The sequence below is a fragment of the Agelaius phoeniceus genome, chromosome 3 (genome assembly GCF_051311805.1).
Source record: "Agelaius phoeniceus isolate bAgePho1 chromosome 3, bAgePho1.hap1, whole genome shotgun sequence".
Taxonomy (NCBI): domain Eukaryota; kingdom Metazoa; phylum Chordata; class Aves; order Passeriformes; family Icteridae; genus Agelaius; species Agelaius phoeniceus.
Window position 1 is genome coordinate 98,408,562 of NC_135267.1, and position 12,857 is coordinate 98,421,418.

A 12,857-nucleotide genomic window follows, 5' to 3' on the forward strand; every position below is an offset into this window, starting at 1 on the left:
AAGTATGGTCTTGATTTTTAGTGGTACCGAGACAAACAGAGTTTTAAAGTTCTTTTATTAACCAGTTTATGCAAAGCAGTCTGGCAAGCAGATGGCTCTGGAAATGTGTTTTAGGTACACACCAAGCCTAGGCCGTACTCCCTTTCAAGTACGTATCTGTACATGAAGTGATGTGCAAGAAGTTATCTCTTACCTGAGTGGGACAGGCTGAACATCAAAGGGGAACTCCTTATTGTAAGTGAGGATATTCTTTAAGACTGCAGAGAAATCATAAACCAGCATTAATTCTACTACTTTGCACACCTATGTCCATTCTGACAGCATCTTCACACACAAATAATAATAATAAAATTCTTAAAGCAATCAGATCATACAAAAACCATCCCTCTTCTCTCATATTTTAAACACCAGCACAGCTATGATCAAACCTATATCACTGTAACATTCAGACAGGTGAACTGCAACTGCAGTATAAGATTACTACTACCACACCCACACAGACAGAGAAGATAAATGTGACAATAACCAAAATCGTCATGAGAAAAAGCTACAGCCCCTGGGGTGAGGGTAGCAATCTTTGGTGGCTATTGAGAGCAGGGTGGTGGCGTTACTGGCATCAGCTCCTAACAGATGAGATCTCCAGAGCTGACACATGCGGGTGCACATTCAGGCAGCCACCATGGAAGAGCAAGTGTGCTGCTAGCACAATGCTTTGGTGAGATTTTCTACTTCTTCAGTCATGTGTTTTGGGGGTTTTGTTTGGTGGTGGTGATGCCTTTGTTTGTGTTTTCTTTCTATCTGCCCTCATATGTCTGGGCGGATTGGTGAAATTCAGGAGAGATAAAGTACAATATCTGGGCACCAAACCCCAAAGACATCACGTATACTTTCAGAATTTCATGCAAAATGGCTTTGCTGTTTATATTGGAAATTTGCTCACATTTTAGTAATCCCAACTTTAGCTGCCATTTCCAAACACAACTACCAGTGAAACTTCCAAAGACATGTGAAAGAAATAAGTATTTAATGATGGCTAAAGGGCTTAAAAATTTACAAGAGGACACCTGCAGGGAGAGGCACTCTCTTACCAGACAATGAATATCGCACACTGGTAGGGGGAGCAGAGAGAAAAATCCCTGACTCTCCTCAGAGAGCTTCACTTTACCATAAGCACTCTCAGAGCAGAGGAATTCTCCCCTGAAGACTTCTGAATGAAAACAAAACTCTTTTCAAACAACATTCAGATGACACAAATATCAAGAGGTACTTAAATACCAGTTATGCTTAAGAAGCCATTGCCAGGCCCCTCTGAGCACACTATAACTCTGCCAGTGCAGGAGAGCTTCCCTGTCTGCCTTCACATTCCCATCACCCAGTCTGGGCTCCTGCATTAGCTTACCAGACACCATCTGAATGCTCTAAGAATAAATTATTCCTCTGGGAAACTATAAAGAAACCAAAAAGTCTTTCCAGTCTTTACTCATACTGATTTTTTCTTTTTTTTTGATTTTTGTTCTACAACATGAGAGGTTAATCAGTGCCTAATCCCAGCCAGTCACAATAGATAAATACTGAGAAAGGTTTAAAGTGCCTTCAGTCAGAGCTTTGATGAGAGAACAAACTGATGCCATGTCTCTCTCTCCAAAGACTTCTGCTCTGAGGGACCAGTAACACAGATCTCAACATGAATCTGAAGAATCACAGCCACTTCCAACCAGAAAAGCAGCTGATCAACAGCTGACAGTCATCTTCCAATGCTGCTGAGGTTCAGGAAAAGAAGGGGATATTTATTACTCTCATAATTCCCCAGCTCTCAGAAAGATACATTACACCAGAAACAGAAAGGGTATTCCCAGGAGGAAAACCTCAGTGAAGTGAGATCTTTTACAGATCAAAGGCACATTAAACAAAACGGACAGGTGACACAGTAGCTCTCCTCCCACTTTCCAAAGGTTCATAAGTGCTAGACTCCCCTCTTCTAGTAACCATGTCCCCTTAAAAGTAAAAAAACCCTCCTCCTTATTCACTTCAGGCATCACTAGAGGGCCCAAAGAGCTCTACTGACATGAGCCCAGGCAAGAGGCAAACAGCTCTACAGCACCTAAAATCATGCTGCTGCTGCCAGAGGCTGAGCACCCCTGTCCTGCCAGGAACAAATGTGGTGCTGAATATTCAGCTCAGAAGCAGGACCTCCTGCCTTTTGCTGCACAAAGCTGTGGCTCAAGTTTTTAAAGAGCTTTCAAATCTTGTCTCACCACCAATAGCAAATAATTTTGCAAAGTTGTAACACAGCAATATAAGTGCTCCTTTAAAGATGAACAGGATAAGCAACAGGTCCACTGCACTCAGCCTGGTGAAATACTTATTCAAAGCCACTGAGAGAAAGCTAAGCAATAAAACTTTGAGGAAAGGAAAATCTTCTTTGCATCTGCCACAAGTATGAGCTTCAGTTAATTCAAATAAAAATACCAGACCAGAGGAAAAAAATTATGTTAATACGAACAGGAATCTCCCTTGTAATGCTGTGTAAGACATCCAAGTTTTAAAAGGTTGATTTGGGCTTTTTTGGATCTCTGTTTCATTTTCAAAAACACAATTCACTTCTGGGAAAAAGAGCCTTTCCCCTCTGTAATGCTGCTGCTTGAGAACATAAGTCCCAGAGAATTCTCCACAAGTGCAACTAATGGGTAGATCCCAGCATCATGGCCTCCATCTGTGCTGTATTTCCAACAGAAATCTTTTTTTAAATAGTGTTCTGCAGGCTCTTGTACAGAAGTTGCCTTTTCTTTTGGGACTTTGGACAGTGTCACTTTGATTTGCATAGAATCACAGAATTGCCTGAGCTGGAATGGACCCTCAAGGATCATCACAGTCCAGTTCCTGGCTCTGTACAGAACACCCCGAGGAACATACCATGAGCCTTAGAGCATTGTCCCAACACTTCTTGAACTCTGTCAGGTGGGTGCTGTGACCACTTCCCTGGGGATTCTTTTCCAGTGCCCAAACACCCTCTGGGTGTAGCACCTTTTCCTGATCCCCAACCTAAATCTCCCCTGACAACTCCAGGCCATTCCCTCAGGTCCTGTCACTGTCATCACAGAGCACAGATCAGTGCCTGCCCCTCATGAGAAAGTTGTAACAGCAGTGATGTCTCCCCCTCAGTCTCCTCCAGCCTGAACAGATCAAGTGACCACAGCCACTCCTCGTAAGGCTACCCTTCGAGGCCCTTCACCATCCTCATAGTCTGATTTTATCAGCACTTGGCTCTTTCTTGAAATATTTCAAAAGAAATTATCAACATAAGTCAGAAGAACAGGACACATTAACTTGGTAAAGACCACTGTCCATTTAGATTTTCTGTGACAGTGATTTTTTCTGATACTTATACTTTTTTTTTTAATAAACGACATAAAATAATTCAGACACCACGTTCCCCAGTACAACCCAGTATCCACTTGTCTTATAATTATCACCCAGGCACAAGGGATGCCCCAGCCCATCCATTTGTACTGTGCATTCTAAGACTGGTATAACCTTCCACAAAGAAAAGGATTTGAAATCCAGTGTGTTAACAATGACTTCACACAGCGCAAACTCAAAAGAGCCATTTGTTTGTATGGAACCTCCTGTAGCATTATTCCAGCACAAATTATTCAGTGACAAATCCTATAAACAAACAGAAGTAGCCCACAGCTTCACTTTCCAATCTGCATGAAATGGAAGCTCAAGTAGGAAAAGCTAGAACTCAACAGCAGAAGATTAAGGGAAAAGAAAAAAGTAATTCTAAGGGTCCTGGTTGTTAGAACAACACCAAAACCATTCTGACAGCTTCAGGCACAAAAGTAATTAAAACAAGCCAAATTGTGCAAATAGCTGTTTTGTATGAATAGCTGTTTTGTTCCACCCTAATGGAATAGCTTGACCTAACGAAGGAATCACTTTATATTCTTTATATTGCCAGCCCAGATTTTTCACCTTTTTCTGGTGAGATGCAAAAGAAAATTGACAACATGCGAATTAAAACATTTCACAGTGGATTTTATGAAATAGCTGGTATTGGCCTGATTAAGGTTTATTCTATTTGAGATACACTTAAAAACCACGAAACAAAGGCATAATTCGGAAAGAAAGAGGCCAGAATCATCCAAGTAAGACAGCAGCATTAGGAACATCAATGTTCAATTGTTGTTGTAGAAGCACCCATTCTCCTCCAAGGAAAATAACTCAGCGTATTTGAAAACTGATGGCCACACACTCTTCCTCAGTTTTAATATAGTTGCTTGTTGTATGAGGTGTGGGCTGAATGCACTTCACACTGCTAAGCAGTTTTTTTGACAGCTAAAAATCAATTCTGTGATGGAGGGCAAGATAAACAACAGGACTGTTGCACCATAATTGAAATTTTGGACAAGATTCCCATCTCTCTTCCATCATTCAGTCACTCATAGGGCATTTGCACAATGGAGTCTGAAATCCACAGTCATTCAATGATTACAACATTTTAAATACATTGTAAACAGAGAGCAGCAAAATCTATAGAGAAAAATCCCAAGTCAGAATTCAGAGGCCAGACATGCAACATGTAGTGTGAGGAAGACCAAATATTCCAACACACAGTTAAATCCCTTCCTGAGTTATGATCTTCACCCATAGGACCAAGCAGTTTTCTAACACACCTTCACTTTGCACTTTCAAGGAACAGTTTAAAAGCATTTGGACTCTATGTTTTGGTAGAGATATAAGGAAGCTTAGCTCAATGCTCCACTTCTTAACAAGCTCCTCTGTAGGATCCTGTGCAGAGAAGCTCAGCCTATTCATGAAGGGGAAACAGTTGCCTGCCAATCATATTTATCCCCAACATATTGCTCAATGTAACAATTGTGTCATAAGCAAAATAAAACCAACTTCAATCCGCATGAAAGTAGTTCTTCCACATTTCCTGTTCCCTGAGAAATGCAGAAACATTAACATTCAGGATAATATTGCTTAGATGTGTAAGCTCTAATCATAAGGATGCTTTGAGAACAAAGCAGCCAGTGTTACAGGAAGGAAAATGAAGCAGATAAATAGACACTTCCTATATGAAAAAGTTATTTCTGGATTGACATATCAAGACCTGACCCAGGATCAGTTGGAAAAAAATAATATTACACAAAACTCTTCATAGACTGACTCACATCCTCACTTTGACTCTCACCTTCTCTGGTCTGGTGCATTACAGTGGGAGGTGATAGGTGATTGGCTAACATGAGCACAAGTTAAATATTTTCAGAAGAAAAAAATAAATGTCATGCTGCAAGAAGGAAGACCACAAAGTGGTGAAATACAGCTCAAATAAGAAATGTGCAGGTAAATTATACAATGTACTACTGATAGCTTAAAATACAATTTTGTGCAAAAATTAGCAAGGCCCAAATTGCTTATTTGAAAATGAAGATGAATATATTATCTAAAACATTTGGGTTACTGTACTTTTAAATTACTGACATTACATTCCTTAATTCACATCAAGTTTTCTCTGTGTGGTAACAGACACTTGGAAAAGCACCTAAACCCAGCATCACTGTTGAACTGCAGTGTTGGTTAGTCAGTAGTCCTGCTGCTGTCACGTTTTCCCCTGTCATGATAAATGGCACTCAAAATACAAAGATACCACTTACTTGGTTCCAACTTCTTCAGATCCTCAAGCTTAAACTCATCCTGTGACTGGGTGGACTAGGACAGTACAAAGAAAGAGTCAGATCTTCAGATGCACCCTCCTCATCTCAGAATAAGATGCAAGGTGCTTCCTTTGTTCAAGCACACCAAGTTACTACAAAGCTACATCCCCCCAGAAAATCTCCCCAACAAAAGGCAGGTTGACAGGTGAGGCAGAGACTACATTACTTCTCACTTATTAAGAACAAACTTATCCAATATTCCAAGCTCTAATGAAAGGTAAATATTTTTAAACCAACTTGTTGTAAATTCTTCCTTACTGCACACAGGAAAATTCACATTTCAAGACACATGTCCAACATTGTGACACTAGCAGAAATTACAGTACACAGGATAGCTTGAAAAACTCAGCCAAGAACTCACTGAAAATAGAAGAGGAATTCCCATCTTTCTTTTCTCCAGCTCTGATGATGGTTTCCTCCTCTGTCTGTGGCACATACATGTACAGTTCTCAGTAAGCCTATCTGACTTACTAACTCAACAGAGAAGTTCTTAATTTTTAATTCTGAGGTAGCTCACCAACAGTTAGGTAAGATTAGTTTTTTCTGAGACAAGTGGCAGAGCTGGCATAAAAAGAAGTGGAAATAAGAGGATTGACACTGGACATTCACTTCTGAGTGGATGGTCAGGTCTTACCTATTATGTCATTGCACCCTTGGCATCCCTTAGGATTGCCCATTGTTTTCAACATTTAAGGTCCAATGAGATTTTTTTCTTGATTTTGTCCAAGAGGGAATAGGTACCTTCTGCAAGACTGTGTAAGGATACTAAAGCAGCTATACCCTTAGTGTTAGGAGAATGGAAAAAGGTGAGAACACTCACTAACTGCTTTAACCTCTGCCAAGAAACCATAACCTCCCCAAAGTGAAGTGGGCAAGAAGTTCTTGTATCCTCTCAAAAGGTTACAAAATCCTTGACTTACTGCTAGGGAATCAACAGCAGGGAAGGCTGGTCTTGCATAACATCCACCTCTCCAGCTTGGCAGGTTATGACATTTATGACATGGCTGCAGCTTCTGCTGCTGCTCCCAGATGTGACCTGAACCACAAAGCTATTCCATAGTGGAACATGCAGGCTTCTCCCCAAAGTCACTGTGACTCCAAGCAAATAAAACACTCTTCAAACACCCCAGGTTAGATCAAAATAGAATGACAGGTAGAGGTAACCAAATAATTCCTCAAATTCTACACAGCCTTGAGACTAGTCAGCCCCAACCTCATGAGTCCAGCATGCTGTATCCCAGCCTTTCAGACAATTGAAGGCAGCACCTTGCCCAGCAACACAAAGTACTTGGTAGTGCTGCTGGGAGTAACTTGATGCAAAATTTGCCGGTCATCACTCTTTCTTGGCAAAGAGGTAATCCACTAACTCAGCCTTTGATTTATCCCTTCCCCATCCATGGTCTTTTGGAAATTTTTCTCACTTGTTTTTTGTTTTGGGGATAAGCATGTGCTGAGAAAAAATGACATCCACTCCCATTATATCTACTTTCAGCCAGAAAAAAAGCCCAAAGAGAAATTTACAAATTATGGTTTTCCCACATTTTCCTAGAGCACTGCCAGTTTTCATGACTGCTAAAAAGTAACTTCTATTCTACACACATAGTCTTCTTTGTGGTCTATTATGATTTGTGAAGCAGCTGAATAAGTCTAAGGGTCATTCTGGTGATCTTTTTAACATTGCACACAGGTTAGGAAGAGAAACGAAACAGTTCGGGAGGATGAAAACGAGGCAGAGAATCAAAGACACAAAATGTGGAGTTAAATTCCTGTACAAGCACCAAGAGATGCTCATATAAGCACTCTCAGCCTTTCTTAAGGCAGTCACCTGGGCCATCATGACGACAGCCTGGAAATTCCAAATGTTCACTCCATTTACAGAAGTTTGGGTATTTCTGAAGACAGTAAACAAGTTTTAAAAAGCTCTACAGTCATTTACTGCTAAAGTATGAAGCCAGATAGGAAAAAGAGCTATACCTGTAAAGCTGCACTCCTCAGTTCCAAGCATGTTGCAATTTTAGCTATGGTTTTCTGAAATGGAAAAAGAAAAATTTAGTACTGAAAATAGTATTTGTCCACATTGACGCTTTTAAAGAATGTAAAGAATGTAAACACAAACAGTTGGTTTTGTTTGGTTTTTTTTGGTTTTTTTTGCAAAGGTTTCAGGTCTATTGTTCAGTACCAGACCACTGAGCATCAGAAGCTTTTTTTATAGACAAGCAGGATTTACTGAAAGCACAATAGATGAAAGACATCTGCCACTTAACTCCCCTCCCACAGCCCAACAACACAGATGGGGGTCATTCACTCTGCAGAAACTGTAGTAATGCCTACCACATCATAAACTGTTTATAAACTCAACTGCTCTCAGGTGATAGAGAACTAAAAAAAAAAAAAAAAAATCCAAGCCAAGCAGCCTATTACCTCCTGAGAACCTGAGTGGTTTGTGCTGATTTGCCCTTTTAGGAGCCAGGCCTACAGCTCCCAACCTCAGCAGACCAAGTCCACCCACATCAGACATTACAGCAACCCAGTATCTCAGCCCTAAAAAAACCACAGCCCACTCCTGTGGGTTTTGGTGAGAGAGGAAGTCTAAAGGTAGATTATTTTTCTAACTCTCTATTTTTGTGATTTTAAGAGATTTAAACTGTGAGTGAATCATGGAATATATGCCTGAATTCAAACTTGTCAGCAATCTAAAATATCTGTAAGCAGAACTGCGAAGTAATTTCTCATTTTCATTTAAAACTGCAGAAGAGAGGGAAGGGCTTCAGAATAGCACATTGCAAGGAGTCTTGCTTTGAAGACAGTTTTAAGCTTTTATGTCTCATAAAGTAAGATGCTGCAGCAAGTCACATTTGTTTCTGTTACTACCAGCTGAAATGAGGAGTTAAGACTTCCATTAGTGACATGAAGAGGACACAACTGCCCAGTGTATTATTCCTGACCATCACAAGTTTGTACGTTGACTAAAACCTTTTTGAGAAGAAAAACTCAGATGATGTGCAGAAAAATAAGTGCCAGATATAAATTCAAAATACTCCATGGAACATTTATAGGGCAGGAAAACCAGCAACAATGAAGCTAAAAAGAAAAGAGGCTTATTTTAAAATTAAATTTTCCCCCAGAAGGAAGACTAAAGTTGAAATACACAACTGTAACTCATTCTCTCCTTTTAAATCAGGCAATATAAAAACAGCTTCTCCACAAGCTGGATGCAAGGGGAGGAAAATATTTCCAAGAGCACAATTCTAGCATCAAAGAACTTCAAGAGTATAGGCACCTGGTAATCTATTCAGGGTCAGTCAAGTCCAAAAGGAGGGTTATATTTTTTGGACTCCAAGAGGTTGGTAACAGCAGATAAAAGCTACGCATGCTTTCAAAGGTGCCTCCCCCATCACCTGTTCTGGCTCTCCTGCAAAGTAGTATCACAAATCCTTCTCAATCTGCTCCTAGGCCCCCACTAATTCCAAGAAACTAAGTGCCCCCAGTAATTCCAACAAACTAAGTGACTGCAGTTTCAGTTCACCTTAGGCCACATTGAAAGTTGAAAGAGTTCAGGAGCTGAATCCTAAATAGGTCACACATCAATACCTCAAGGGCAGAGCCAACAGCTGCAGCATGCAAAAGCCTCAGGTATCTGATTTTCATCTGCCACCACAGGCTCAAAGTTTCTGAAGCCATTTCTCCCCAGCTGGCATCTCCCTTTAACATTGTTACAACATGGCACTAGGCCAGACTTTTCATCTTCATATTTTTTTATTACTGCCCATTGTATGGCAGCCTTTCAAAACTTTAGTTCTTATGAGCACCTTCCCAAAAAGCAGCGAGTGATGCCTATTAACACAGGACAGTCAACAAACTCACTCCTCCCCAAAATAAATTCTGCTATACAACAGAGACCCATGACTGGATCTCCAGCACAGCTTGAAAAAACACAGGTATTTGGAAACGGAAAAGAGCACATAGAGTCCTGAGCTCACTTTGAGACTTTCGGACCCACACTGCATACGTGGGTGTTGTGGATTTGTTTACATGTACTGCCAGGCTGGGTGGGAGGACACCAAGTAGTACTGCAGAAGCAGATTTTCAGTCTCTAGAATGAGAACACACTACAGCCATCAGCTGTAGTATAACAAAAGGAATTCCTTTTTTTATTTGTGAACATCTGGAAAAATATATCTGCAAAGGTAGATTCTTAAAGATGAAGGTGTGAAATAATGGGTAAAAGAAAGGAGTCCACAAGTTCCCTAGGGAAGGGACTGGAATCTCTGAGGTTTGACTATAGCTCCAGCATTTGCAAAAGTCCAGCTGTTCCAATGGTTTGGAAACAGCTGAGCAAAAAGCATGCCCATTCTCTGTGAGATCAAAACTCCTCCACTTGCACAAGAGGGCTATGAGTTTGCAGGGTACCAGCACACAGCACAGTCTCCATGCCCCACCACAGAACCAGAACACGTAAACAGATTTTCACCTGGCTCTGCCCCTCCTGGTATCTTGCAAAGCGCACACCATAAATGAGGTCTCAGAAGCACTGCTCAGCCCCTATCTCCTATGTCAATTCACCAGTAAATTCAACAACTCCACTATTCCCTATCCTGCAGATTCATAACTGTGTGTTCTGAAAACTGCCTGGACTAGCAACCCCCTCACAGAACAAAGAGCAGTACAAAATATGTGTCCTCTGGCTCCTGGGAGCTGAAGTGCAATAATGGCTCTAGAAACAGATTAATTTAAGAGAGTTTGGGAGTCTTAAATAATAAAGAATAGGTTTTATATGGAATCTATTGAAATATGGCAGGCTCCCAGCAGGCATTATTCATAACTATTTCTTTAAGGGACCACACCCAACCCAAAAGTTAAAAATGCAGCTAAACACTGTTATCATTTTCAGCTGCAACTATCCCTGCTGCAAAGGCTCCTTTTTGCAGCAGGGAAAACATTCTGCATCTCATTAGAAAGACTGAAGCCATAATTAACTTAGCTAGTTTAAAATAGTTTAGATTCAGTTTATTGTAAACTCATGATTAGAATGGGGAAAAGTCAGTTGATCTCGTAGTCAAGGTTTCTTCAGAGGAGTTGCGTAAGGACTGTGCTAACTGTAATGGAGGCAAAGATGTTTGCACAAACACAGAGCCAGAGCAGAGCTTGGCTTTAACCACAGTTTAGGCTGTTAGAAGACCAGTAGTTTAATGAATCATGCTAAGACTGTTCAACAGTGCTTGTATTTCTGCAAGTTATCGTTGCTTCAAAAGCAGGATTTTCTAACACTGACGAAAAATCAGCCTAGCACAGAAACAGTTACACAAGAAGCAACAACTGTGGTTGGAAGAGGGGTTTAAAGGTCACATTTATTGCACAGAGAACTGGGTGAGAGTAACTGTAGCTGGAGGCAAGCTGATAGACATAGCCAAACCTAACTGGAACAACTCCTATCACAAAACACAGTGGTTGATCATGAATTTTAGAGAATGGAGGTAAAACAGTGAACAGCAGTGTTCAAAATGTTATGACTGAGGTAAATTCACCAGGAGCTGCATCTCTTAGTATTCCACACATGCTGCCTCTCAGTGATAAAACTGTTGCACAGCCTCTTTATAGCTGTTGAAAGGAGACAAAACAAAATGATTTGCTGTTTACAGGATCTGCAGAGAAATGCTTCAATAAAATTCACGATCACTAATGAAGAGTCCAGCACTGTCAATTACCCAAGTCAAGACAGAGAACGAAAAATATGGAATTAAGTCCAGCAATAGTTATAAGATGACAACCCATCACAATTTGAAAATACAGGAGAGAACAACAAAATCTGTAGTCTGCTCTTTCAAGGCAAGTAGCATATAGTGTTTCAAATCTGATTCTTTAGGAGCAAAAATGGGAGATGCAACTATTTAAAAGCCTGAATTCTTACCATAAACAATACATGCATTAGAAGATAAATGATAACTGGCTCACAGGATGACCAGGAAAGAAACTGGTGGTATCTGTCAAGTATTCTTAGATTAACAGATTGTATGATCACATTAGCAAGTAACACACCATCAATTTTTGTGTGGCCATATCTGCACTGAAGCACCACCTGTGATGCATGAAATAAACCCAAACGTGGTAAAAGTTCATACAGACAGATAAGGATGAGGATTTGAACCTAGTCTTGTCCTTTCTCTGCAGCTGTACAGAAAGTAGCATCCCCTAGCTACAGAGGAATCACTGCTGAAACCCACCTTCCCCCCCCAGGGTAGGTCATGTAAGAAACGACGGCCTCACAACAATTCTCGGCAGTATTTATGGTCCTTTGGAAAACAGCTGACTGAAAATCTACCAAAAAAACTGCACTGAGGGTAGATCAAGCAAGTGGAAATCATAATCAGCTTCATGGCCTTTCAATCTACAAAATTCTGCATGTAGCCTTGGCCAGTTACATCAGGTAAGCAAACCCTGAAGGTTACAGAGTCTTCCACAGTAAAATTAAAAATAAAAAAAAAGTGTCTCTTGTATAACATACAGAGCCTCAGCATGCTGGTGGGTGCACTGGCAGGAGAACAGCTGAGCAAAAGTTACTGATTTGTAGCTGATTTTTAGAAGGGCAGGGGGAAAGAAGATACATTTCTATTTAATCAAAATGCTTACAAACCCAGTACGCACCAAGCCCTCCAGCCACATGCCATGTGAATGATATTAGTGATGACAGTAATTAGTCATACTGACTAGATATGATATACTGGACGAGCTCCTGCAGAAATAGGGAAGACAAGCACAGCAAGGAGCTTTACATCAGAGATTTTGCTGTGCAGAGTTTTAAGTGCTTTTTTTAAGCAACAGCAAAACTCCACTCACAATTTTCTTTTTTTTTTTTTTGTGACTAGCATTCCTCATGGTAGAGGAGATAAAGTGTTCTTTCAACAAAATGTTGGGGAATTGGTTTGTGCACGTGGCTAATGAAACAGGCACTGCTACTTGATAAACAGACTCAAAGATTCAGTGCATCAGCCACATAATGGCTGGCAAAAACCAGCAAGTGATAAAAATGCCATCCTCTTTTAAAAATTATTTCAGCTTTAGAAACAGGTATCACTCTGCTAGGATGTAAAACCACCACCCATTACTTTTTTCTTTTCAGAAGACTGTTGCCTTAAGACA

General features: G+C 40.5%; 1 protein-coding gene across 1 annotated transcript in view; it reads right to left on the reverse strand.

The window, feature by feature from the left end:
- The window catches only part of AIDA (axin interactor, dorsalization associated), a 55,178-nt gene that overhangs the window by 37,723 nt on the left and 4,598 nt on the right, over nucleotides 1–12,857 (reverse strand). The window contains exons 3-5 of the mRNA XM_054630280.2: nucleotides 7,695–7,748; nucleotides 5,661–5,715; nucleotides 194–257 (exon numbers count right to left, since the gene is read on the reverse strand). Of these exons, the coding sequence (XP_054486255.1) occupies nucleotides 194–257; nucleotides 5,661–5,715; nucleotides 7,695–7,748 (173 nt within the window). The remainder of the gene's footprint in view (nucleotides 1–193; nucleotides 258–5,660; nucleotides 5,716–7,694; nucleotides 7,749–12,857) is intronic.